The 26758-nt window shown below is 33.8% G+C and overlaps 1 protein-coding gene across 1 annotated transcript in view; it reads left to right on the top strand.

Moving 5' to 3' along the window:
* LOC148075025 (calsyntenin-2-like) overlaps positions 1–26758 on the top strand; it is a 308567-nt gene that overhangs the window by 174789 nt on the left and 107020 nt on the right. The window contains exon 3 of the mRNA XM_087795355.1: positions 16037–16232. Within this exon, the coding sequence (XP_087651481.1) occupies positions 16037–16232 (196 nt within the window). The remainder of the gene's footprint in view (positions 1–16036; positions 16233–26758) is intronic.

Here is a 26758-nt window from a genome sequence, read left to right as displayed (position 1 = left end):
TCCGAACATTAAACCGCTCACTTCATCCAGCAAGAAAAAGTAAAAAATATCGAATGAACAATAGTTTGTACGTTTGCTTTTGTTGTTCATGAAACCGAACAGCCAATCCGAAAAAAACACAAAGGGTACCACAAACACATTTGTTTTCGGGGCATTCGGATCACCTTGACCCTGAGATAACCCAAGGGTTTAAAGACTTGTTTGAAGTGTCAGGGTTGCTGGTTCCAGTGTAAGGGAGTATAAGAGAGTTAACTTTCGTCTTATTTCTCCTGTCCGGTAAGTATGCCATTTTTTGGGCCCTTGACTTTGACTGCTAAAGGATTTTGAGCCTTTTTTCTATGTGTATATGGTATATTAGAACATACCTGGAAAACATTTACCCCGTCAGCTATAATCAAGTCTTGGTAGGTGTTTTCCTGTAGTTCCTTTTTTAGGAGGGTTTCTTTATTTCCTGAAGGCTTGTAAGGTGCAAACTTTTACCACTTTAACCCTACACAGTTAAAGCCCTACTCTGTTGTGTGTCAACCGGCACTGCTACCTATTCGCGGTGGTTTGGGTCATCGTTGCTAAAGCCCCCTGCAAAAGCCCCCTGCAAAAGCCCCCTGCTAAAGCCCCCTGCAAAAGCCCCCTGCAAAATGTTCTAGGCAATGGTTGCTTACCAGATAGAAATAGGTCCACGGACAGTAGAAGGACTTTACAGACCAACCTACCTTCCTCTTTTTCGGATTCCTTTTTCAAAAATAGGCTAGTTTGATTCTTGCGTTGGGAGTCGCGATCATGACTCTCCGGAAATGTCCGTCAGGGAATTTTTCTCCCGGACAATCCGGTCACAGCCAGCAAAAAAAACCGTCAGTGAGCGTGATGTAATAGCCTGCACGGGGAGACCAGCTCCCATATAAGGTAAGGTAAGGTAAGGTAAGGTAAGGTAGAACTTTATTGATTCCTCAGGAGGTCTCCTTCGGGAATATATCTTGGTGAGGTCATTTCCTCGAGAAACAAAACTCTAATCGGGCACATTCCTTCCAGCTCATTGTGCGCCGCAGGAAGCATGACTGCATGTTTATCGTGATAAGACTATAAGCAACGTAAATTCAAGGTCAAAATGTATTCAAAAATTCAAAATTTACAAGGTCACAGTCTGTCTGTCCCAACAGTGGCTGGCAGTCGGTTTGACGAACCGGTGGAGACGCAACAGAACCAGGGCAGAATAGAGTAGTAATGCTAAGACTAGCCGGTAGAAAAGAAGGGTATAACGTTAACAATTAACGTCCACCAAAATAAAGAACTACAATAACTTCAAAATATGACCTTTTACAAGGTCATTGTCTGTCCCAACAGTGGCTGGCAGTCGGTTTGACCAACTGTGCCGGTGGAGACGCAACAGAACCAGGGCAGAATAGAGTAGTAGTGCTAAGACTAGCCGGTAGAAAAGAAGGGTATAACGTTAACAATTAACGTCCACTAAAATAAAGAACTACAATAACTTCAAAATATGACCTTTTACAAGGTCATTGTCTGTCCCAACAGTGGCTGGCAGTCGGTTTGACTCAGCTTGTGGAGACGCAACAGAACCAGGGCAGAATAGAGTAGTAGTGCTAAGACTAGCCGGTAGAAAAGAAGGGTATAACGTTAACAATTAATGTCCCCCAAAATAAAGAACTACAATAACTTCAAAATATGACCTTTTACAAGGTCACTGTCTGTCCCAACAGTGGCTGGCAGTCGGTTTGACTCAGCTTGTGGAGACGCAACAGAACCAGGGCAGAATAGAGTAGTAGTTCTAAGACAAGCCGGTAGAAAAGAAGGGTATAACGTTAACAATTAACGTCCCCCAAAATAAAGAACTACAATAACTTCAAAATATGACCTTTTACAAGGTCACTGTCTGTCCCAACAGTGGCTGGCAGTCGGTTTGACCAACTGTGCCGGTGGAGACGCAACAGAACCAGGGCAGAATAGAGTAGTAGTGCTAAGACAAGCCGGTAGAAAAGAAGGATATAACGTTAACAATTAACGTCCACCAAAATAAAGAACTACAATAACTTCAAAATATGACCTTTTACAAGGTCACTGTCTGTCCCAACAGTGGCTGGCAGTCGGTTCGACTCGGCTTGTGGAGATGCAACAGAACCAGGACAGAATAGAGTAGTAGTGCTAAGACTAGCCGGTAGAAAAGAAGGAGTATAACGTTAACAATTAACGTCCACTAAAATAAAGAACTTCAATAACTTCAAAATATGACCTTTTACAAGGTCATTGTCTGTCCCAACAGTGGCTGGCAGTCGGTTTGACTCGGCTTGTGGAGACGCAACAGAACCAGGGCAGAATAGAGTAGTAGTGCTAAGACTAGCCGGTAGAAAAGAAGGGTATAACGTTAACAATTAACGTCCACTAAAATAAAGAACTACAATAACTTCAAAATGTGACCTTTTACAAGGTCACTGTCTGTCCCAACAGTGGCTGGCAGTCGGTTTGACCAACTGTGCCGGAGGAGACGCAACAGAACCAGGGCAGAATAGAGTAGTAGTGATAAGACTAGCCGGTAGAAAAGAAGGGTATAACGTTAACAATTAACGTCCACTAAAATAAAGAACTACAATAACTTCAAAATATGACCTTTTACAAGGTCATTGTCTGTCCCAACAGTGGCTGGCAGTCGGTTTGACTCAGCTTGTGGAGACGCAACAGAACCAGGGCAGAAAAGAGTAGTAGTGCTAAGACTAGCCGGTAGAAAAGAAGGGTATAACGTTAACAATTAATGTCCCCCAAAATAAAGAACTACAATAACTTCAAAATATGACCTTTTACAAGGTCATTGTCTGTCCCGACAGTGGCTGGCAGTCGGTTTGACGAACTGTGCTGGTGGAGACGCAACAGAACCAGGGCAGAATAGAGTAGTAGTTCTAAGACTAGCCGGTAGAAAAGAAGGGTATAACGTTCACAATCAGTCAAGCAAAGAAAAAAAAAGGGTGAAAATTAAGTGGATTTAATAATTAGCGCAACCAGGGACGGGATAAATGCATTTCGGCGCCAGCATGTGGGCGATGAGTCCAGGATGCATCCAAGTCAGTGGGATATCTCCATCAGTGAGAGGATGAAAAGCATGTCAGGCCTGATTAGAAGTGCCAAACTGGCAGCGTCTCCGAGTTAGCATGTGCGCGTGGATTGATGTCTGGGCTCTTGGTCACTCTCCAGTAGGAGGATGGATATGTGCCCCGAGGCGGCGGAGATGTTCCCGTCCAACCCATCGCCGGCTTTCATCTTCCCCTCACATCTCCCTCTTCCTCGCCTCCTTCCTCTCTTCCCTCACCTGATGTTTCCACTTCTAACTTCTCTCGCTCGGTAATCAGCGTCTTAGAACCTGCAACCTCCGTGTGACGCCCGCCGGAGATGATCGAAGAGGCTCTGCTTTGATAAGGACCGGGGTGACCCCCCGATGCGCTGTGGCCCCCCGATCGTCCTCGTGCTGCTGTTTGATTATAGTCGAAAATTGTTTGATTATAGTTGAAAATTGTTTGATTATAGTAGAATTTTTTTTGATTATAGTTGAAAATTGTTTGATTAAAGTTGAAAATTGTTTGATTATAGTTGAAAATTGTTTGATTAAAGTTGAAAATTGTTTGATTATAGTTGGAAATTGTTTGATTATAGTTGAAAATTGTTTGATTACAGTTGAAAATTGTTTGATTATAGTTGAAAATTGTTTGATTATAGTTGAAAATTGTTTGATTATAGTTGAAAATTGTTTGATTACGATTGAAAATTGTTTGATTATAGTTGAAAATTGTTTGATTACAGTTGAAAATTGTTTGATTATAGTTGAAAATTGTTTGATTATAATTGAAAATTGTTTGATTATAGTTGAAAATAGTTTGATTATAGTTGAAAATTGTTTGATTATAGTTGAAAATTGTTTGATTATAATTGGAAATTGTTTGATTATAGTTGAAAATTGTTTGATTATAGTTGAAAATTGTTTGATTATAGTTGAAAATTGTTCGATTATATTTGAAAATTGTTTGATTAATGTTGAAAATTGTTTGATTATAGTTGAAAATTGTTTGATTATAGTTGAAAATTGTTTGATTATAGTTGAAAATTGTTTGATTATAGTTGAAAATTGTTTGATTATAGTTGAAAATTGTTTGATTATAATTGAAAATTGTTTGATTACAGTTGAAATTGTTTGATTACGATTGAAAATTGTTTGATTACGATTGAAAATTGTTTGATTATAGTTGGAAATTGTTTAATTATAGATGAAAATAGCGAGCGGTCGTCGCCAGTGAATCCTCGAACGCTCCGGCTGATAATGAGCTCCGTGTCCTTAAAGACGGTGGTGTTTGAACGCCGGCCAGATTCCCACGAGGTGTTCCGGCGCCGCCGTGACTTCTGACACGAGCGGGACGGACGCTCGGGTCCTGAGCTGGCGTCGGCACCGAAGCTAATTGGCAGTCATTAATTTAGACTTGATTAAATGAAAATGTAACGATGCCCACGAGGAAAGTTAAATGTGAGCAGCAGAGAGAGTGATGTGGATAAAAGACGCTGACAAATAGTTGCAGGGTCGTTCACTCTGTCTAAAAATAACATGATTTTTGTACTTTTTATTTCAATCTCGTTCTTTGTGCTTCAAATTTAAGATAAATGACAACTTATTATTTATTTAGTATTTCTGTCTTGAGTATCGTTTTTTTTTTACCCAACAAGACCTTCATTTTGTCTAAAAAAAAACGCTTATTTATTGTTGAAAATTGTTTGATTATAGTTAAAAATTGTTTGATTATAGTTGTAAATTGTTTGATTATAGTTGAAAATTGTTTGATTATAGTTGAAAATTGTTTGATTATAGTTAAAAATTGTTTGATTATAGTTGAAAATTGTTTGATTATAGTTAAAAATTGTTTGATTATAGTTGAAAATTGTTTGATTATAATAGGGCTTCTTCACTTTCTCCTCGTACTCCGTCAGCTCTCTTCGGCGCTGGAAGTTTACTCCTCGAGTGTTTGGTGTCTTCTTGTTGTTCTTGGTTTATTTAAAGCTCTAATAGACAAAGGTTTTGCATCTTCCTGATGGTCCTTTCAGCATATTTCACCCTAAAGGCAAACTTTACAGTTGAAAATAGTTTGATTTTAGTTGAAAATGGTTTGATTATAGTTGAAAATTGTTTGATTATAGTTGAAAATTATTTGATTACAGTTTAAATTTTTGATTATAGTCGAAAATTGTATATTTAACCCCCCTGATTTATTTTTTTATTTCAGTTGAAAATTGTTTTATTAAAGTTAAAAATGGTTTGATTATAGTTGAAAATTGTTTGATTATAGTTGAAAATTGTTTCATTTCAGTTGAAAATAGTTTGATTATAGTTGAAAATTGTTTGATTATAGTTGAAAATTGTTTCATTTCAGTTGAAAATAGTTTGATTATAGTTGAAAATGTTTGGATTATAGTTGAAAATTGTTTGATTATAGTTGAAAATTGTTTGATTACAGTTGAAAATTGTTTGATTATAGTTGAAAATTGTTTGATTACAGTTGAAAATTGTTTGATTATAGTTGAAAATTGTTTGATTATAGTTGAAAATTGTTTGATTACAGTTGAAAATGGTTTGATTATAGTTGAAAATTGTTTGATTATAGTTGAAAATTGTTTGATTATAGTTGAAAATGGTTTGATTATAGTTGAAAATTGTTTGATTATAGTTGAAAATGGTTTGATTATAGTTGAAGATTGTTTTATTATAGTTGAAAATTGTTTGATTATAGTTGAAGATTGTTTTATTATAATTGAAAATTGTTTGATTATAGTTGAAAATTGTTTGATTATAGTTGAAGATTGTTTTATTATAATTGAAAATTGTTTGATTATAGTTGAAAATTGTTTGATTATAGTTGAAAATTGTTTGATTATAGTTGAAAATTGTTTGATTATAGTTGAAGATTGTTTTATTATAGTTGAAGATTGTTTGATTATAGTTGAAAATGGTTTGATTATAGTTGAAGATTGTTTTATTATAGTTGAAAATTGTTTGATTATAGTTGAAGATTGTTTTATTATAATTGAAAATTGTTTGATTATAGTTGAAAATTGTTTGATTATAGTTGAAGATTGTTTTATTATAATTGAAAATTGTTTGATTATAGTTGAAAATTGTTTGATTATAGTTGAAAATTGTTTGATTATAGTTGAAAATTGTTTGATTATAGTTGAAGATTGTTTTATTATAGTTGAAAATTGTTTGATTATAGTTGAAAATTGTTTGATTATAGTTGAAAATTGTTTGATTATAGTTGAAGATTGTTTGATTATAATTGAAAATTGTTTTATTATAATTGAAAATTGTTTGATTATAGTTGAAGATTGTTTTATTATAATTGAAAATTGTTTTATTATAATTGAAAATTGTTTGATTATAGTTGAAGATTGTTTTATTATAATTGAAAATTGTTTGATTATAGTTGAAGATTGTTTTATTATAATTGAAAATTGTTTGATTATAGTTAAAAATGGTTTTATTATAGTTGAAATTGTTGGATTATAATTAAAAATTGTTTGATTACAGTTAAAAGTTCATTGAATACAGTTGAAAATTGTATATATATATATACAGTATATAGTACATCAATCGTTTGATTGAATTTAATAAAAGTCTTAAATAGCTAAAACTTATTTTGAATAGAGTTAAATGCTTTTGTAAAATGATTTGTTAATATATATAAATACAAATATACTGTAATAATAACAATGTGTCATATATTAAGACATTAAAACTTGCTGCTAGTCTGGTGTTCATCTCCATCACACAATCAAATGATCAAATCCTACTTAAAAGAAAGAAAAAGGTATGTAAGTAATGTCTAGTACTGTCAGTATTAGTTGACACATGTACCACCAGACGACCACAGTGACCATCAATCCAACAGTTAAAAGACACATCATCAGCTCACAGTTTAACACTTTAACTTAACTAGCATCTGCAAGATCACAGCCAAGTACCAGCACATCTGTTCCTCCTCTGCTGAAGGGCTTCTTCACTTTCTCCTCGTACTCCGTCAGCTCTCTTCGGCGCTGGAAGTGCACTCCTCGAGTGTTTGGTGTCTTCTTGTTGTTCTTGGTTTATTTAAAGCTATAATAGACAAAGGTTTTGCATCTTCCTGATGGTCCTTTCAGCATATTTCACCCTAAAGGCAAACTTTACAGTTGAAAATAGTTTGATTTTAGTTGAAAATGGTTTGATTATAGTTGATTTTTTTTTTTATTTCAGTTGAAAATTGTTTTATTAAAGTTAAAAATGGTTTGATTATAGTTGAAAAGTGTTTGATTATAGTTGAAAATTGTTTGATTATAGTTGAAAATGGTTTGATTATAGTTGAAAATTGTTTCATTTCAGTTGAAAATAGTTTGATTATAGTTGAAAATTGTTTGATTATAGTTGAAAATTGTTTCATTTCAGTTGAAAATAGTTTGATTATAGTTGAAAATGGTTTGATTATAGTTGAAAATTGTTTGATTATAGTTGAAAATTATTTGATTACAGTTTAAATTTTTGATTATAGTCGAAAATTGTATATTTAACCCTAAAGTAAAAACTCTATTTTCTTCATTTCTTGCTTGGCTGTTGCTTCCTGTTGGATGAAGTCCAACAGTTGAGTTTCTGTTCGACCTAAAGGGTCATTTAACTCTGATAAGTCATTGTTTTCGACATCGCTCTCTTCCCTCGTTTCCTCCTTGTGACTCCGACTGTGGAGAATGTGAGTAGAGAAGGAGAAGAAAAAAACGAGGCGCTCTGGGATTATGACGGAGCCGCTCGAGAGGTGATGGAAGGTGGAGGGAAAATAAAGTTGCTCTTATCACAAGTTTGATTATAGTTGAAATTGTTTGATTACAGTTGAAATTGTTTGATTATAGTTGAAAATTGTTTGATTATAGTTGAAAATTGTTTGATTACAATTGAAAATTGTTTGATTTCAGTTGAAAATTGTTTGATTACAGTTGAAATTGTTTCATTTCAGTTGAAAATTGTTTCATTTCAGTTGAAAATAGTTTGATTATAGTTCAAAATGTTTGGATTATAGTTGTAAGTTGTTTCATTATAGTTGAAAATAGTTTAATGTCAGTTGAAAATTGTTTGATTTCAGTTGAAAATTGTTTGATTATAGTTGAAAATAGTTTAATGTCAGTTGAAAATTGTTTGATTTCAGTTGAAAATTGTTTGATTATAGTTGAAAATTGTTTAATTATAGTTGAAAAGTGTTTGATTTCAGTTGAAAATTGTTTGATTATAGTTGAAAATTGTTTAATTATAGTTGAAAAGTGTTTGATTTCAGTTGAAAATTGTTTGATTATAGTTGAAAATTGTTTGATTTCAGTTGAAAATTGTTTGATTTCAATTGAATTGTTTAATTTTAGTTGAAAATTGTTTGATTATAGTTGAAAATCGTTTGATTTCAGTTGAAAATTGTTTGATTTCAGTTGAAAATGGTTTTATTATAATTGAAAATTGTTTGATTATAGTCGAAAATTGTATATTTAACCCTAAAGGAAAACTCTATTTTCTTCATTTCTTGCTTGGCTGTTGCTTCCTGTTGGATGAAGTCCAACAGTTGAGTTTCTGTTCGACCTAAAGGGTCATTTAACTCTGATAAGTCATTGTTTTCGACATCGCTCTCTTCCCTCGTTTCCTCCTTGTGACTCCGACTGTGGAGAATGTGAGTAGAGAAGGAGAAGAAAAAAACGAGGCGCTCTGGGATTATGACGGAGCCGCTCGAGAGGTGATGGAAGGTGGAGGGAAAATAAAGTTGCTCTTATCACAAGTTTGATTATAGTTGAAATTGTTTTATTATAATTGAAAATTGTTTGATTATAGTTGAAATTGTTTGATTATAGTTGAAAATTGTTTTATTATAATTGAAAATAGTTTGATTATAGTTGAAATTGTTTGATTATAGTTGAAAATTGTTTGATTATAGTTGAAAATTGTTTGATTATAGTTGAAATTGTTTGATTATAGTTGAAAATTGTTTGATTATAGTTGAAAATTGTTTGGTTATAGTCGAAATTGTTTGATTATAGTTAAAAATTGTTTGATTATAGTTGAAAATTGTTTGATTATAGTTGAAATTGTTTGATTATAGTTGAAAATTGTTTGATTATTGTTGAAAATTGTTTGATTATAGTTGAAATTGTTTGATTATAGTTGAAATTGTTTGATTATAGTTGAAATTGTTTGATTATAGTTGAAAATTGTTTGATTATAGTTGAAATTGTTTCATTTCAGTTGAAAATTGTTTGATTTCAGTTGAAAATAGTTTGATTATAGTTCAAAATGTTTGGATTATAGTTGAAAGTTGTTTAATGTCAGTTGAAAATTGTTTGATTTCAGTTAAATTGTTTAATTATAGTTGAAAATTGTTTGATTATAGTTGAAAATTGTTTGATTTCAGTTGAAAATTGTTTGATTATAGTTGAAAATTGTTTGATTTCAGTTGAAAATTGTTTGATTTCAGTTGAAATTGTTTGATTTCAGTTGAAAATTGTTTGATTATAGTTGAAAATTGTTTAATTATAGTTGAAAATTGTTTGATTTCAGTTGAAAATTGTTTGATTATAGTTGAAAATTGTTTGATTTCAGTTGAAAATGGTTTGATTATAATTGAAAATTGTTTGATTATAGTTGAAAAATGTTTGATTACAGTTTAAATTTTTGATTATACTCGAAAATTGTATATTTAACCCTAAAGTAAAAACTCAATTTTCTTCATTTCTTGCTTGGCTGTTGCTTCCTGTTGGATGAAGTCCAACAGTTCAAAGTTCAGTTTCTGTTCGACCTATAGGGTCATTTAACTCTGATAAGTCATTGTTTTCGACATCGCTCTCTTCCCTCGTTTCCTCCTTGTGACTCCGACTGTGGAGAATGTGAGTAGAGAAGGAGAAGAAAAAAACGAGGCGCTCTGGGATTATGACGGAGCCGCTCGAGAGGTGATGGAAGGTGGAGGGAAAATAAAGTTGCTCTTATCACAAGTTGCCAGCAGCAATGTGCAGACAAAGCTGTTCCGGGAATCCAATTTAGCCCTCGCTGTTAGTTTAAGTGATATCAGTGCAATTAGCCGTCGCGGGTCAGAGTGTGAGCCCGACGGTTTAAGTGATTTCCTGAATCCCAGTAGGTGCCGGAACAGCAAATCTTCCTGAAATAAAAGAAGAAACTGAACGGCTCATACTTGCCACACATGAGATGGATTCCACTCTTTGCTATTGTCAGCGCTTTGATCCCGAGTTAAATAGATTTTCACTCTCAGGTCTGGTGCTCAGTGACTTCATTCACGGAGACCTGGACGAAGACGTCATGATTGGATGTTGGATCACGAGGCAGGAAGCAAAAGTTGGCAGTTGATGTTTCTCTGCTCAAAATTCAAAATGTCAAAATGTCAAAATTTAAACATTTGTCAAAAATAATCGAATAAACACACCTTTAAAAAATGATTAAATCATTGATTGCTTATATTTTTCTTCACTTAAAAATAATTTATAAAATCTTGAAAAATAATAAAAAACGATTTAAAAAACTCTTTTCAACTTGAAACACATTTATAAAAAATAGAAACACATTTACCGACTTGTAAAACAAATTCACAAATCCTGAAACAAATAAACAACCCTGTAAGAAAACACTCGAAACACATTAACAAACTCTCCAAACGAAAGTATTCTGAAAGAAATGAACAAAAACTTTTGAAACAACATATGAAGACATTTACAAACTCTTGAAAACACATTTACAAATATTTGAAACACATTAACGATAACTTCAAACACATAAAAATGCTTGAAAACATTTACAAACCCTTGAAACACATTTTAAAAGACTTGAAACACATTTACAAACCATTAAAACATATTTACAGACACTTGAAACACATTTTAAAAGACTTGAAACACATTTACAAACCATTAAATCATATTTACAGACACTTGAAACACATTTGAAACCCTTGAAACATATGAACAAACAATTGAAACACATTAAAAATCACTTGAAATACATTTACAAACACTTGAAACACATGTTAAACCCTTGAAACATATGAACAAACAATTGAAACACATTAAAAATCACTTGAAATACATTTACAAACCCTTCAAACACATTTACAAACAGTTGAAACACATTGACAAACCCTTCAAACACATTTACAAACACTGAAAACACATTAACAAACCTTTCAAACAAATTTATAAACATTTGAAACTCATTACCAAAAGCTTGAATCACATTTTCAAATACTAGAAAGAAAATAACAAACTCTACAAACACATTCACAAACTAAACATATTTACAAACTCTGAAACAAGTTCGCAAATGCTCAACGAAATTAACAAAAACTTAAAATACATTTGCAACACTAGTAACAACACTACAAACACTTGAAACACATTTACAAACACTAGCAACAACACTACAAACACGTGAAACACATTTACAAACACTAGTAACAACACTACAAACACTTGAAACACATTTACAAACACTAGTAACAACACTACAAACACGTGAAACACATTTACAAACACTAGTAACAACACTACAAACACTTGAAACACATTTACAAACACTAGTAACAACACTACAAACACTTGAAACACATTTACAAACACAAGTTACAACACAACAAACACTTGAAACACATTTACAAACATTACTAACAACACTACAAACTCTTGAAACACATTTACAAACACTAGTTACAAAACTACAAACACTTGAAACACCTTTACAAACACTAGTAACAACACTACAAACACTTGAAACACATTTACAAACACTAGCAACAACACTACAAACATGTGAAACACATTTACAAACACTAGCAACAACACTACAAACATGTGAAACACATTTACAAACACTAGCAACAACACTACAAACTCTTGAAACACATTTACAAACACTAGTAACAAAACTACAAACACTTACAAACACTAGTAACAACACTACAAACACTTGAAACACATTTACAAACACTAGCAACAACACTACAAACATGTGAAACACATTTACAAACACTAGCAACAACACTACAAACTCTTGAAACACATTTACAAACACTAGTAACAAAACTACAAACACTTACAAACACTAGTAACAACACTACAAACACTTGAAACACATTTAAAAACACTAGTAACAACACTACAAACACTTGAAACACATTTACAGACACTAGTAACAAAACTACAAACACTTACAAACACTAGTAACAACACTACAAACACTTGAAACACATTTAAAAACACTAGTAACAACACTACAACAACTTGAAACACATCTACAAACACTAGTAACAAAACTACAAACATTTACAAACACTAGTAACAAAACTACAAACACTTACAAACACTAGTAACAACACTACAAACACTTGAAACACATTTACAAACACTAGTAACAAAACTACAAACACTTACAAACACTAGTAACAACACTACAAACACTTGAAACACATTTAAAAACACTAGTAACAACACTACAACAACTTGAAACACATTTACAAACACTAGTAACAAAACTACAAACACTTACAAACACTTGTAACAACACTACAAACACTTGAAACACATTTATAAACACTAGTAACAAAACTACAAAAACTTGAAACGCATTTACAAACACTAGTAACAAAACTACTAAAACTTGAAACACATTAACAAACTCTAAAACCACGGAAACTTACCCTCCCAGCCACCGTAGAAGGATATATTCCTTAATTTATTTTTAAGATTAAACAAATACATTTCCTTTCAGTTTTGTCATTTTAAAATAAATTCAAATATTTCTCCACAAGGTTCCACGCTACTGTAGACAACTATCCACGAGTGGTAGTAAGAATGTTTATGTATGTTTATTCATGAAGGCAATAGTAGAGTCGGGGGAATGAAAAGCACATTTGCACTGCAGTGAAAACAACATTAAACAGCAGAATTTAGGTCAAAGAAAGACTTAAAAAAGACGTGCATTTTTGTTAGTCACGGTGTCCTTGAATGGTTCCACAAGAGCAATTAGACAGGAAGTCGAAGGGATCATGGCGAGGAATCCGAGCTCTGATCCGTCGTGTAAAGCTCCGGTTTCTGCGGCGACGCCTCGACTGTATCTGGGTTTGTGTTCCACATTACGAGGTAATAGGAACTGAAGGTGACTGCGCCGGGATGGAAACTTTGTGCCACCTCAGCTCTCCTCTATAAACACTTCTTTTTTTATTCAACAAGAAGTCGCAGACCTTCAGGACCAACGGATTCGATTTCCCGCCTGGTTTGCTCAGTAATGGCCGACCCCGAAGAAATGAGCTCATTAAAGCGAATAAAAAGACATTTCATTTTCAACAATTGAAGAATCTCACAAGTGCCTTGTTAGGGGTTTTTTTTATTCTTGGTTTTTAAAAGTATTAAAGCGGATCATGTTTTTTAGAAATTCATTTTTCATGTGGGTGTTCTGGACAACAATCTGTTTGTTTCCATGACGCCATGTGATTATTTGAGTTGGATTTCTGATGAATATTTATGTTCGAAAAATAGTTTGATTATAGTTGAAAATTGTTTGATAATAGTTGAAAAAAATGTTTGATTACAGTTAAAAAATTGTTTGATTATAGTTGAAAATTGTTTGATTATAGTTGAAAATTGTTGATTATAGTTGAAAATTGTTTGATTATATTTGAAAATTGTTTGATTATAGTTGAAAATTGTTTGATTATAGTTGAAAATTGTTGATTATAGTTGAAAATTGTTTGATTATAGTTGAAAATTGTTGATTATAGTTGAAAATTGTTTGATTATATTTGAAAATTGTTTGATTATAGTTGAAAATTGTTTGATTATAGTTGAAAATTGTTGATTATAGTTGAAAATTGTTTGATTACAGTTAAAAAATTGTTTGATTATAGTTGAAAATTGTTTGATTACAGTTGAAAATTGTTTGATTTGGTTGAAAATAGTTTGGTTGTAGTTGAAAATAGTTTGATTATAGTTGAAAATTGTTTGATTATAGTTGAAAAGTGTTTGATTACAGTTGAAAATTGTTTGATTACAGTTGAAAATTGTTTGATTATAGTTGAAAATTGTTGATTATAGTTGAAAATTGTTTGATTATAGTTGAAAATTGTTGATTATAGTTGAAAATTGTTTGATTATATTTGAAAATTGTTTGATTATAGTTGAAAATTGTTTGATTATAGTTGAAAATTGTTGATTATAGTTGAAAATTGTTTGATTACAGTTAAAAAATTGTTTGATTATAGTTGAAAATAGTTTGATTTGGTTGAAAATAGTTTGGTTGTAGTTGAAAATAGTTTGATTATAGTTGAAAATTGTTTGATTATAGTTGAAAATTGTTTGATTACAGTTGAAAATTGTTTGATTATAGTTGAAAATTGTTTGATTATAGTTGAAAATGTTTGATTATAGTTGAAAATTGTTTGATTATTGTTGAAAATTGTTTGATTATAGTTGAAAAGTGTTTGATTACAGTTGAAAATGTTTGATTATAGTTGAAAATTGTTTGATTAAAGTTGAAAATTGTTTGAATATAGTTGAAAAATGTTTGATTCTAGTTGAAAATTGTTTGATTATAGTTGAAAATTGTTTGATTATAGTTGAAAATTGTTTGATTACAGTTGAAAATTGTTTGATTATAGTTGAAAATTGTTTGATTATAGTTGAAAATGTTTGATTATAGTTGAAAATTGTTTGATTATTGTTGAAAATTGTTTGATTATAGTTGAAAAGTGTTTGATTACAGTTGAAAATGTTTGATTATAGTTGAAAATTGTTTGATTAAAGTTGAAAATTGTTTGAATATAGTTGAAAAATGTTTGATTATAGTTGAAAATTGTTTGATTATAGTTGAAAATTGTTTGATTGTAGTTGAAAATTGTTTGATTTTAGTTGAAAATTGTTTGATTATAGTTGAAAATTGTTTGATTTTAGTTGAAAATTGTTTGATTATAGTTGAAAATTGTTTGATTACGATTGAAAATTGTTTGATTACAGTTGAAAATTGTTTGATTATAGTTGAAAATTGTTTGATTTTAGTTGAAAATTGTTTTATTTTAGTTGAAAATTGTTTGATTATAGTTGAAAATGTTTGATTATAGTTGAAAATTGTTTGATTACAGTTGAAAATTGTTTGATTATTGTTGAAAATTGTTTGATTATAGTTGAAAATTGTTTGATTACAGTTGAAAATGTTTGATTATGGTTGAAAATTGTTTGATTAAAGTTGAAAATTGTTTGAATATAGTTGAAAAATGTTTGATTTTAGTTGAATATTGTTTGATTATAGTTGAAAATTGTTTGATTTTAGTTGAAAATTGTTTGATTTTAGTTGAAAATTGTTTGATTATAGTTGAAAATTGTTTGATTATAGTTGAAAATTGTTTGATTACAGTTGAAAATTGTTTGATTATAGTTGAAAATTGTTTGATTATAGTTGAAAATTGTTTGATTACAGTTGAAAATTGTTTGATTATTGTTGAAAATTGTTTGATTATAGTTGAAAATTGTTTGATTATAGTTGAAAATTGTTTGATTATAGTTGAAAATTGTTTGATTACAGTTGAAAATTGTTTGATTATAGTTGAAAATTGTTTGATTATAGTTGAAAATTGTTTGATTATAGTTGAAAATTGTTTGATTACAGTTGAAAATTGTTTGATTATAGTTGAAAATTGTTTGATTTTAGTTGAAAATTGTTTTATTTTAGTTGAAAATTGTTTGATTATAGTTGAAAATTGTTTGATTACAGTTGAAAATTGTTTGATTACACTAGACATTTGTTCTATTATAGTTTAAACTAGTTTGATTATAGTTGAAAATCTTTGATTATAGTTGAAAATTGTTTGATTATAGTTTAAAAAATTGTTTGATTACAGTTGAAAATAGTTTGTTTATAGTTAAAAATTTAACCGAAAAAAGAAAAGAAAAAAATAATTGAACTCATGGCATATTTAATATTCATCCTCATGTGTTTCCTCTCCGCCTGCAGGGGAGATCTGTGCGTTCAACATCCACGACTCCGAGGCTCCGTTCGAGGCCGTGGTGCTCAATGGAACGTCCGGCGAGGGTCAGCTGAGGGCGCGAGGCCTGGTGGACTGCGAGCTGCAGAAGGAATACACCTTCATCATCCAGGCCCACGACTGTGGTTCTGGACCAGGAGGAGCGGAGGGCAAGAAGTCCCACAAGTGAGTGGAGATGAGTCGGGTTGTAGGTTAGACGTATGTTTTCATGACAATATAGTAAGTAAGTAGAGTAAAGGTTATTTATGAAGCTACTTTTGCAGAACAGGGTCACAAAGAGCTTTAACAATCAGAATCAAATTTATTCTATAAAAGTCCAAGAAACAAAAGAGAATCACGGGAGTCCCACAAAATCAGGGAAAAGCACAAATAAAAATGTCTTAAGATTTTTCTTGAAGGAGTCAGTAGATCATCAAACACAGAGATCCTTCCAAAGCTTAGGAGCAACAGTCTGGAAGGATTTCTCCCCTCTGGTCCGGAAGCATGTTCAGGAACCATCAGTAGATTCTGATCCACAGACCTCAGAGCCCGAGCTGGGGTGTAAGTCTGGATCAGATCACTGATGGAAGGTCTGACCATGAATAGATCTGAAAGAACCAGAATTTTAAAGTTGATCCTGAAAGAAACTGGAAGCCAGTGAAGAGTTTTAAGGATCGGAGAAATGTGAGTTCTTCTACTAGAGCGGGTAAGATTTCTCAGAGTTTTGTATTAACTGCAGGCGAAACAGATCCTTCTTGTTTAGACACTAAAATAAACTGTTGAAATAAATATAGATAATTAAACATTTTGAAATTCCTGGAAAGTGCAAGAGTATAAAACTTATTATAAAATATTTCTTTAATTGTGATTCTGGAAAGAATTTAGAGTATTTTAATTTCTCCGTCACATTTTAAAACCCACACAATTTGAACAACATCAGCCAGTGTCGCCAAAACAATTTCACAATTGTCAGTAGAAAACTAAGTACTAAATGTCTTACAAACAAGCTCTTCAACTGACTTTAACTGAAACATTTACAAATGAGAATGCAAACTGCAAACAGTAACACAATTTATAAAAAATATCTTAATTTCTTTAACTTTCTCTACCAAAGACAAGACAATTGACTTTAACTCACACTTTTACAAATGCTTTCACACAGTAGGACTGAATAGAAAAACGTCATGTTCTTAACATTTGTGTTATCTCAGGGTCATGGTGACCCATATGGGTCGAGGTAAATGACCTCCAGCACTGCATATGTAGTTATGGAAGTCAAACACATTTATTTTCGGGCCTCCGGGTCACCTTGACCCTGGGACAATGTGTTTATAAAGTTTATCTTTTTTTTATATACTGTATTCTATGTATCCAAACAATTTATAAAACACTTTTTTTGTTGTGAGGCTTGCAACATTTCTTACACTAAAGTTTGTACAATCATCCAAACACAATGACTAAAACCTTTCGCACATTTTCGAAAATTCTTGACACAGCTTGACCGACATCAGTCTGTGTCGGCAAAGCAATTGTTTGGTTTGTTTGTTTCTTTAGAGATACGCTCTACCGAGGCCAGAACAATTTACTTTAACTCACACAAATGCTTCTGTACAAAAAAACGTTTTTTTATAAAGTTACCAAAAGACAGTGTTTTATATTAATGCTTGTTTTTTTTCCTCATTGCCATTGAAAGGCAGCGAACAAGTTATATAAATGAGTCAAATAATTGAGGAAAGTCAAATTCTGATAAATTATTATTCTATGTATCAACACAATGCAAAATGTTCACACAAATGTACACAACATTTCCATTTCAATTTAGAATGTATTTTTACATAAACTAGTTTCCACTGAATATTTGAATATATAGTTGGATGGATGGATGGATGGATGGATGGACGGATGGACGGATGGATGGATGGATGGATGGATGGATGGATGGATGGATGGATGGATGGATGGATGGATGGATGGATGGATGGATGGATGGATGGATGGATGGATGGATGGATGGATGGATGGATGGATGGATGGATGGATGGATGGATGGATGGATGGATGGATGGATCGATGGATCGATGGATCGATGGATCGATCGATCTGATATTCAATGTGTGAACAGTGTTGGTCATTGTTATCAGATGATTGTACAAAACTGTGCCTATGCCTTAGGTTCAAAATTAACCATTTATTTTCTATCAGCGGATCTGTTGTGTGGAGTCCCTCAAGGTTCTGTTTTGGGTCCTTTTTTAATTTTACTGTACTTGACTCCGCTGGGTAAAATAATTCAGAGATATCCTGATGTTTCTTATCACATTTTTTCTGATGACATCCACCTTTCACTGCTTGTTTTATGTATTTTAACTGTGAATTGTTTTCGATTGTATAAGCTCTTTGTAACCCTGGTCTGAGAAAGGTGCTTAGCCAATTCCAACTTATTTACTCACTAAGTATGCCCTTATCATAGCAAAGGGAGACAAACGAAAATTCACACCTAATGACAGACGATTTAGAATTGGCAGAAATTATCCTAATATATTCTTGGACTGTCTGAGGAAACTGGAGTGCTGGACGCAGCTGAATGAACCAGCAACCTTCTTGCTGTGAGGCAGATGCATAAACCACTTTTGACAGTTATTTTTTTCTATTTTTTCATGAGATAAATATTCAAATCGAAAAATTGACTTGTTTGTTTTTCAAACATTTTTTCAAGAAGAATTAAATCTGACTTATTATCTCTACTCTGGGATTTCAAGTCAAGGTTTCATGATTCGTCTCAACATGAACCCATCAAAGTAATTGTTTTGCCTTCCAAATATATTAAGTTTTCTTAAGAATTTTGACAGTTTGAGTTTATCTCCTTGATATTTATACGAAGTACCACGACTGAACTTGTTTTTTAAAGCCATCTGATGTGTTTAAATAATGAAGATAATCTTGATTTCACTTATATAACAAGTTTATAATAAGAATCCCTGCGGCTCATGCAAACTTCTAACTCATTGCGACTAAATCGACCAAAAGCATCTGGTGCAGAGGAGACTCTACGTCTTTTTTGTCCTTACCTCGGGCGCTTTTTACTGGCAGCCTGAGGGCGAATGGGGTCATCTTGAACATGATAAAGTGTGTAAACCGGACGAGAAACACAGATGGGAAATAATAAACCTCACACAATTAAAGCTAATAAATGAACTTGTTAATGGTTTTCAGTTTAGCCCATTAGTTTGGACACACCAGGGACACAACTTTTAGTTTCAAAGACCTTCGACCATGTGTATATACAGTATATATATATATATATATATATATGTATATATACATAAACATATATATATATATATGGTCGAAGGTCTTTGAATATACATATATATCTATATATATATAGATATATATATATATAGATACACAAGTGTAAGTAGGTGGATAAGCTTCTGCTTTTTCAGTAATAACGTCCACCAGTGCAATACTTAAACGGTAAAACTGAATTAAAAATACAACTAATAAAACCAATAATATATGATAATTTGTTTAACTTTCTTTACCTGCATATATATATATTTGCATGTGAAAACTGCACCATCATTAAGATAATACAACAGACCAAACAGTGTCCTTGTCACTGTGGGTTTACACTGGTAAAGACTATTCCTAGTCAAAGGAGCTGGTAACTAATATTTGGAGCAAAAAGTAATTTGTAAAAAGAAAGCAAAATTATTGGCATCAAAATTAGTATAAACTCCAACAATTCATTCCAATTTGTGTTAACGTATTTGTATTGAACTGAACTCGGATAATTCTGTTTAATTCAGTTTCTATCCAGCAGAATATATCTTTACGTTTATATTTTTATTGTGATATTTATCGTTTTTACCCTAAAGCCCTTTGAGATCAATCGATGTAAACCTGCAAAACAAATACAATCTATTATTAGTATTGATATTATTAATGTTATTTGTATTGCTGTTATTAATATTGTTATTATTATTATTATTACCGATATTGTTATTATACTGTTTTAGTAGTAGTTGTAGTTGTAGTAGTACTAGTATTGGTATCGTCATATTATATTACTGATATTGATATTATACTGTTATTATTATTAGTAGTATTAGTAGTAGTACTAGTAGTAATATTGTTGTTATGCTTATTATAATTAGTTGTAGTATTGTTATTGTCATTATTATTAACATAATTATTAATCATATTATTATTATCTTTGTTATCTTTGTCCAACAAAACTATGAGATTTTTTAACTCCCTACATTTTTGGAAATAATTATTAATGAGCAAATAAAAATTGCATCGAAATGTAAGTGTGTTCGTCTGCAACAGTGATGATTGTTAAAATGACCGCGTTCACTTGTCGGAATCAAATTTCCCAGTTTTATTTCTAGCTTTTCAAATAAAAATACACTTCGATGAAGACTACAAACTGTTAATCCTTTTTTTTTAATTGCTCAGTCTATCTTAGTAAATCACCCTCAATCCATGCCTCGGCTTTAAAATGCATGTGTTACACTTCAGTTCTCACAAAGAGGGAGTTTAGTAAATCAGCTCCTTAGTGCAGCTGGACACAGAGGTTTAGTAGATTTGTAACTATTCCAGACAATTTAAGTGGCCTGTCCTCTCGATGGCAACTCTCCGAGGATGAGTCTGGCCTTTTGCCGGGCCGGTCGCTTCCATTTAGTGGCGAGCTAAAACAGAGGTAGGCTCCGTGCCTGCGGCTGTGTTCGGATTACTCCTGACACCCCGACAGCGACAACAGAATGCAGTCCAGAAAAATTACCAGCCAGAGTTTACGGTGGAGACGATTAGGAGCGAACGCTGTTTTAACTTCTTTGGGGCGAAGCCACCGAACGGCTGCACAGCTTCCACCGTGTCTGTCGCCCTGGCAACATCTCCACTTGTGCACCTGAAGTATGACTGAAACTGACCTTTAAAAACACTAGAGTTTCATATTTAAACAGTTGAATACATGAATGTTGAGTGTATTCTCTCCTCTTTGGAGATCATTTTTTCTAAAATATAATAACTAAAAGCCGTATATGTTAGCCTTTTGCTAAGTATCTTATCATATTAATACACAAAAGCAACTTACAACTTTCATTCAACAAATATAATACTAAATAATTTTTTCTTTTTTCTTTTTTACTCCTCAAAAATTAAAAAATGCAAAAAAAATTGATCACACTTATGTACATCAGAGATTGTGTGTTTATAAAGGGCAAGTGATGTGTTGATTTAAGTGTGTCTTACTCTATTGTATCATCAGTATGTTTCTGTTTGTACAAAACTCTTTTCGTGGAAATATTCCATTATAAAAAATTATAAATTATAAAACACTTGTTTTTCTGGAGATTCAATCTTGTTTACCATAACCACACCCACTCTGCAAAAGCACAAAAGCAACTCACAACAACTTTAACTCAACAAATATAATACTAAATCCTTTTTTTACTTTTTATTTTTAACTCCTCAAAAAGTAGAAATGCAGTATACCAACGAATAATGTTCTTGGGATTGGTCACCATGGCAACCCACCTCGAAAGACGCGATAACACACTTGTGATTTGCAAGGTCTTGGCGTCGTTGTATTAATAAGACTGAAGGGAGTCGGGAAACATCAACCGCAGTCTGCAGTCAGCAAAAGTGCACATTCCAGCGAGTTCACCTTAATCTCCTTGAGACAGTTTCCCCAGGTCAGCTTAAACAGAAACATAAATTAATCTCAAATTATTAAACTCTGCCAAAACTCTACTGGAATGTGAATTCAGCTGCGTGTGAAGCCATAAAGTGATAATGAGATTTTTAATGGAAACCTTTAATTAGCATTCGACCCTTTATAGCTTTAGCATAGAAAAGTATTTCTGATTTAAGACGCCGCAGAATGACGTGAAAAACACCATTGACAGTCTTATTACTTAATTAAAGAACACAATAATATTTCATTGATAATACGAATTTTACGGAGTCTCCGTGAAGTTGTCAAGAAGACCTGGACATGACCGTATCAGTAACAATTTACTCTGATAGACGCCATGTTTGGATGGAGGACCAATACCTTATATCTTACTTCATAGGGTCAGGAGGAGGCCATGGGTCCAACCCTGGATCAAGAGAGCAGAGAAAAAGAAATGTCAGGGTAGTTAGATGACATGGAAAAAGAAGATTAAAGAAATTAGCGGAAAAAAAAACTATTTCAATTTTGAAGCTGAAGAATGGATTGTTGGTGATTTACTAAAATAGACTGAGCAAATAAGAAACAGATTTGATCACACTTATGTACATCAGAGATTGTGTGTTTGTAAAGGGCAAGTAATGTGTTGATTTAAGGGTGTCTTAAATACTCTATTGTATCATCAGTATGTTTCTGTTTGTACAAAACTCTCTTTTCGTTGAAATAGTCCATTAGAAAATGTTCTTAAGTCGCGCCCACTGAAAACACTTGTCTTTCTGGAGATTAAATCTTGTTGACCATAACCACACCCACTCTGCTATTATTAGTCAAGTCTGCACGCGTCATCAATCCCAGAAGTCTCCAAGGGACTCATTGTATAAGCAAAGTGGGGCATGATTACAGCTGGCTGGAGGAGGAGCCAAGAAATTAATACGTCATAAAGTTCCAAACAAGTAAGTAAGTAAGTAATATTTATTTATATAGCGCTTTTCGAGACCAGGGTCACAAAGCGCTTAAACAATCAAAACAATACTCAAAAAAGTTCATACTTTAAAGATCAAGATAATACTGAGAACAACACAGGAGTTCGAGAAATTCAAGGAAAAGCCTGAACAAATAGAAACGTCTTGAGATGTTTCTTAAAGGAGTCAGTAGATCCATCAAGCGCAAAGAGAGAGGAAGATCGTTCCAAAGCTTAGGAGCAACAGCCTGAAAAGATTTCTCTCCTCTGGTCCTGAGCCATGTGCGTGGAACCATAAGTAGATTCTGATCCACAGACCTCAGAACCCGAGCTGGGGTGTAAGGCTGGATCAGATCAGTGATGTAAGGAGGAGCCTGACCATGAATAGATCTGAAAGTAAGAACCAGAATTTTAAAGTTGATCCTGAAAGAAACTGGAAGCCAGTGAAGAGCTTTAAGGACCGGAGAGATGTGAGTTCTTCTACTAGAGCGGGTCAGAATTCTCACTGCAGAGTTCTGAATCAACTGCAGACGAGACAGATCCTTCTTGTTAAGACATGAAAACAAACTGTTACAATAGTCCAGACGAGAAGAAACAAACGCATGGATTACAAGCTCCAGATCATGTTCCGACAACATTTTCCTAAATTTAGAGATTTTTTTAGAGATTTGTGTTTAGAAACAAGGTTATGATGAGGGACTTACTGCATCTTGGAGAGGAAAATTCAACATCTGTAACATGTGAGTGAGTCAGGAGAGTTGGGTCACATCAGGTTCCCTAAAATAAAATCTCAAGTTGTTATGGAAGCCTATCAGCAATAAGCAAGTAAGTAAAAATAATACTGGGAAGTTTGACGCAGGTAAGTATAAGCCAACTAGTGTCGATTGGCTGACTTTATGGTATTCAAATACATCCATTCATTAGATGCTCAAGGTACACTTCTATTCTATTTTTCTTCCAGGGTTTAGAAGTGTAACCTTCAAATTGCAATTCCCGATACCTGCAATCATGCACGGGGCTTTAAAGGGCTGGAGTCATCCACCTATACATTGACACGCGTTAAACACTCGCCAGAGGCTCAGTTGCCGTTCCTTGTTGAACCCTGCCGGTGTGTGAACGTGTGAACAACCCTCAGTATCACACCTTTTTTCGTGCTACATTTTTCCTGATTGCCTTCACAGTCGAGAGCGCACACATGAGGAGGCGCCACGCTGTGAGATACAATACATTTAAGAGAAAAATCAAATAAATAATTCATTGTTCGAACATCGTTAGCCTGCTTGACGCTAATGAGACTCTAAACCTCATTCTGACGCGACACATCATATACGTCAGTGTAAAGGAAGAAAGATCTCAGTGTTGCTTATCCCCGGCTTATCTAAGACAGGCTTGATGTGTTAGTGTTTTCATTATGTATGTTCAACTGCCATGATGTTCACCATCTGTTTCGTGTCACAAGTGAAGTGACAGCCGTCTACATTAAGCCTTAGATTTATGACTTTGATGAGGTTACGGCTCGTTTTCTTATAGATCTATGATGTAACAACATTATCTGAATGGTGTTTTTGGTAACACTTTTTATGACGGTCTTGTTTTGTAATGCACTACAAACACTTTCTTAGGACTTTAAAATGCATTTATAACGTGGTTATGATGCATTTTTATGGTTTATAATTGTGTATGTCAACTTATTAGAAACTGCATGAACCCACAAAGAGATCTGGCCTGAGGATGTCCTTCCTAAACTTGAGAACTCTTTTGAGGGTTACCCAGTGGGATATTTGCCATCACAAGGGCCTGGCTGTATTCACAGACACTGTACTTCACCACCTCAAGTACTGTATTGGGGAACGTGTTGCTAAGACCATCTTGATTTACGTAAATCAACAACCTTGAATGAGAGTTCCGAACACTCCTCCGGGTCCTGTACACAGCCTTTCTGATCGGGCGACAGAGCCCCTCTACAAGGCGGCCCGAGTCGACTGGCAAAGGACTGTACTGTAATAATTGTATAATACAGACTGGAGAGACATTGGGGACGGCAATGCTGACTATCAAAGGACGGTGGAGGACCACCTTTGCAGATATGATCCCTTGCAAGCGGGGCAGGGCAATCAGACCATCACCCAGTACAAAGAGGCTGTGCAACGGCCCAGATACAGGACATGCTAAGGAGCTATTCAGAGACTGAAATCCAGCTCCCAGCCACAGCTTTGCAGCCTCCACACTAAGAATACTTCGGTCAGTGACCCCCAAGGAAGGCAATTGGTGCAGATGAAGTGCATGGGAAAGTGCTAAAGGCCTGTGCTGGCTAGCTTCCCAAGGCAATAATTAAATATGAAGGACTTCCTAACAAACCAGCGGTCCTAGCTTGTTAAACTTGGTCACCACCTCTCCTCCACCCACACTAACAACATTGGCTCCCCACAGGGCTGAGTCCTGAGTACCACCAATAAACTCTCTCACCACATCTGACTGAAGCCAGACGGAGAAAACCATCATCTCTCGGGGAGAACAAGACGGCCTATCGAGATGAAGTCGTCCACCTTAAAGCATAAGATCCGGTGAACAACATGACAGTGAACAGTAAGGAGCTCATCCGGGACAATGTGTAGAGAGGGTGGGCTCTTTTAAATACCTTGGCGTCCCCATCACAGCACACCTCTTATGGTCCAGCAGTGGCAAAAATGTACCATCTGCGACTTCAGTTCCTGATAGTTCTCCGGAAGGTAAATCTAAACACCAAACTGATGGTGACCTTCTACCACTCCAGCAGCTCGAGAGTCTGCTGAGCTACACCATCATAGTATGGTAGTCCAGCTGCAGTGAGGACAAAGCTGCGGGGGGTTGTCAGGGACAGCAAATAAGATCATTTGCTGCCCTCTGCCCCCACTTGTGAACATTTACAACTCTTGCTCCTTAGACATCACCCAGTACACTTCCCACCCCGGCCATCACCTCTTCAACCCCGCCGCTCCCTGGCAGACGTTGCAGGTCACTGCACTTGGAGACAAATAGAGTCTCTTCTCTGAAAGAAGCTGTTGCTGCACTGATCTTAGACCTGCCAAAATAAAATCACTTTTATTTTACACTGCACTTGACACTCTTATACTGTATATAAAGCCATAATGGAGCAATAATAAACTCTATGCTGATAATGATGTAAGTGGTGGACATTAAAGGGCACCTAATGTGCTGATTTAAGTGTGTCTTAAATTGTTCTAGGACCTCTTTATACTCATCAGTATCTTTCTTTTTGCACAAAACTCTCATTTAATAAAGATATTTACATTAGAAAATACGCTTAAGCCCCGCCCACTAAAAATGACCTTTTTTGGCTCGTCCAAGCAACCACGCCCACTCTGCTCTGATTGGTCACAAAAACACGAGTTGCATTCAAGGACTCACGTACATTTTAAACTCACACCTAAAACTCCCGTTTTGTACATTAAAAACGAATAATAAAAATAAGGTTTGCTGCTTAATGTACACATTACAAAAACACACAAAGGCAGAAGTAACTCTCACCGTGTTTACATCAATATTTATTTTGTTTCACGATTAACATGTAGGTATTTAACTGATTTAGGGCTTTAAGGGGAGGACACCTGCACCAGAGTGACGTCAGAATGTTTAATTTAAAGCTTAATCTCATTTGGCGAGATTTCAGACGGGAGAGAACTTTATTAAGTAATAACTTCAAAACGAAGTCATGATGAATGAACTACTGCATTTTGAAGAGGACGACTTCAACATTTACAACATGTGCATAAGTCTGGAGAGTTAGGTTTTTACATTATGTGCCCTTTAAGAGCTTTAATAAAGTGTGAACTATATCATCGGTTGATTTGAACATTTTGTTGGATTGTAAACATTTTTGTTATTAAAGACAGTGTTCCTACTGTTCTTAAACCTCTCAATGTTCACCACTAACTTATGATCCTTTATTAATCCAATTTAAGTTAAGATCAAATATTTTATTCTTGAGACCTTCATAGAAAGTGTTACTGTGGTTTTTTTTGCATGAGGTATAAAATAACAACAGGATAAGTGTCTTATATACGAAAATACTGT

The sequence above is a fragment of the Callionymus lyra genome, chromosome 7 (assembly GCF_982586985.1).
Source record: "Callionymus lyra chromosome 7, fCalLyr1.hap1.1, whole genome shotgun sequence".
Taxonomy (NCBI): domain Eukaryota; kingdom Metazoa; phylum Chordata; class Actinopteri; order Syngnathiformes; family Callionymidae; genus Callionymus; species Callionymus lyra.
Note: the sequence above shows the minus strand (reverse complement) of the source record. Positions and strands in the feature narration are given on the sequence as shown.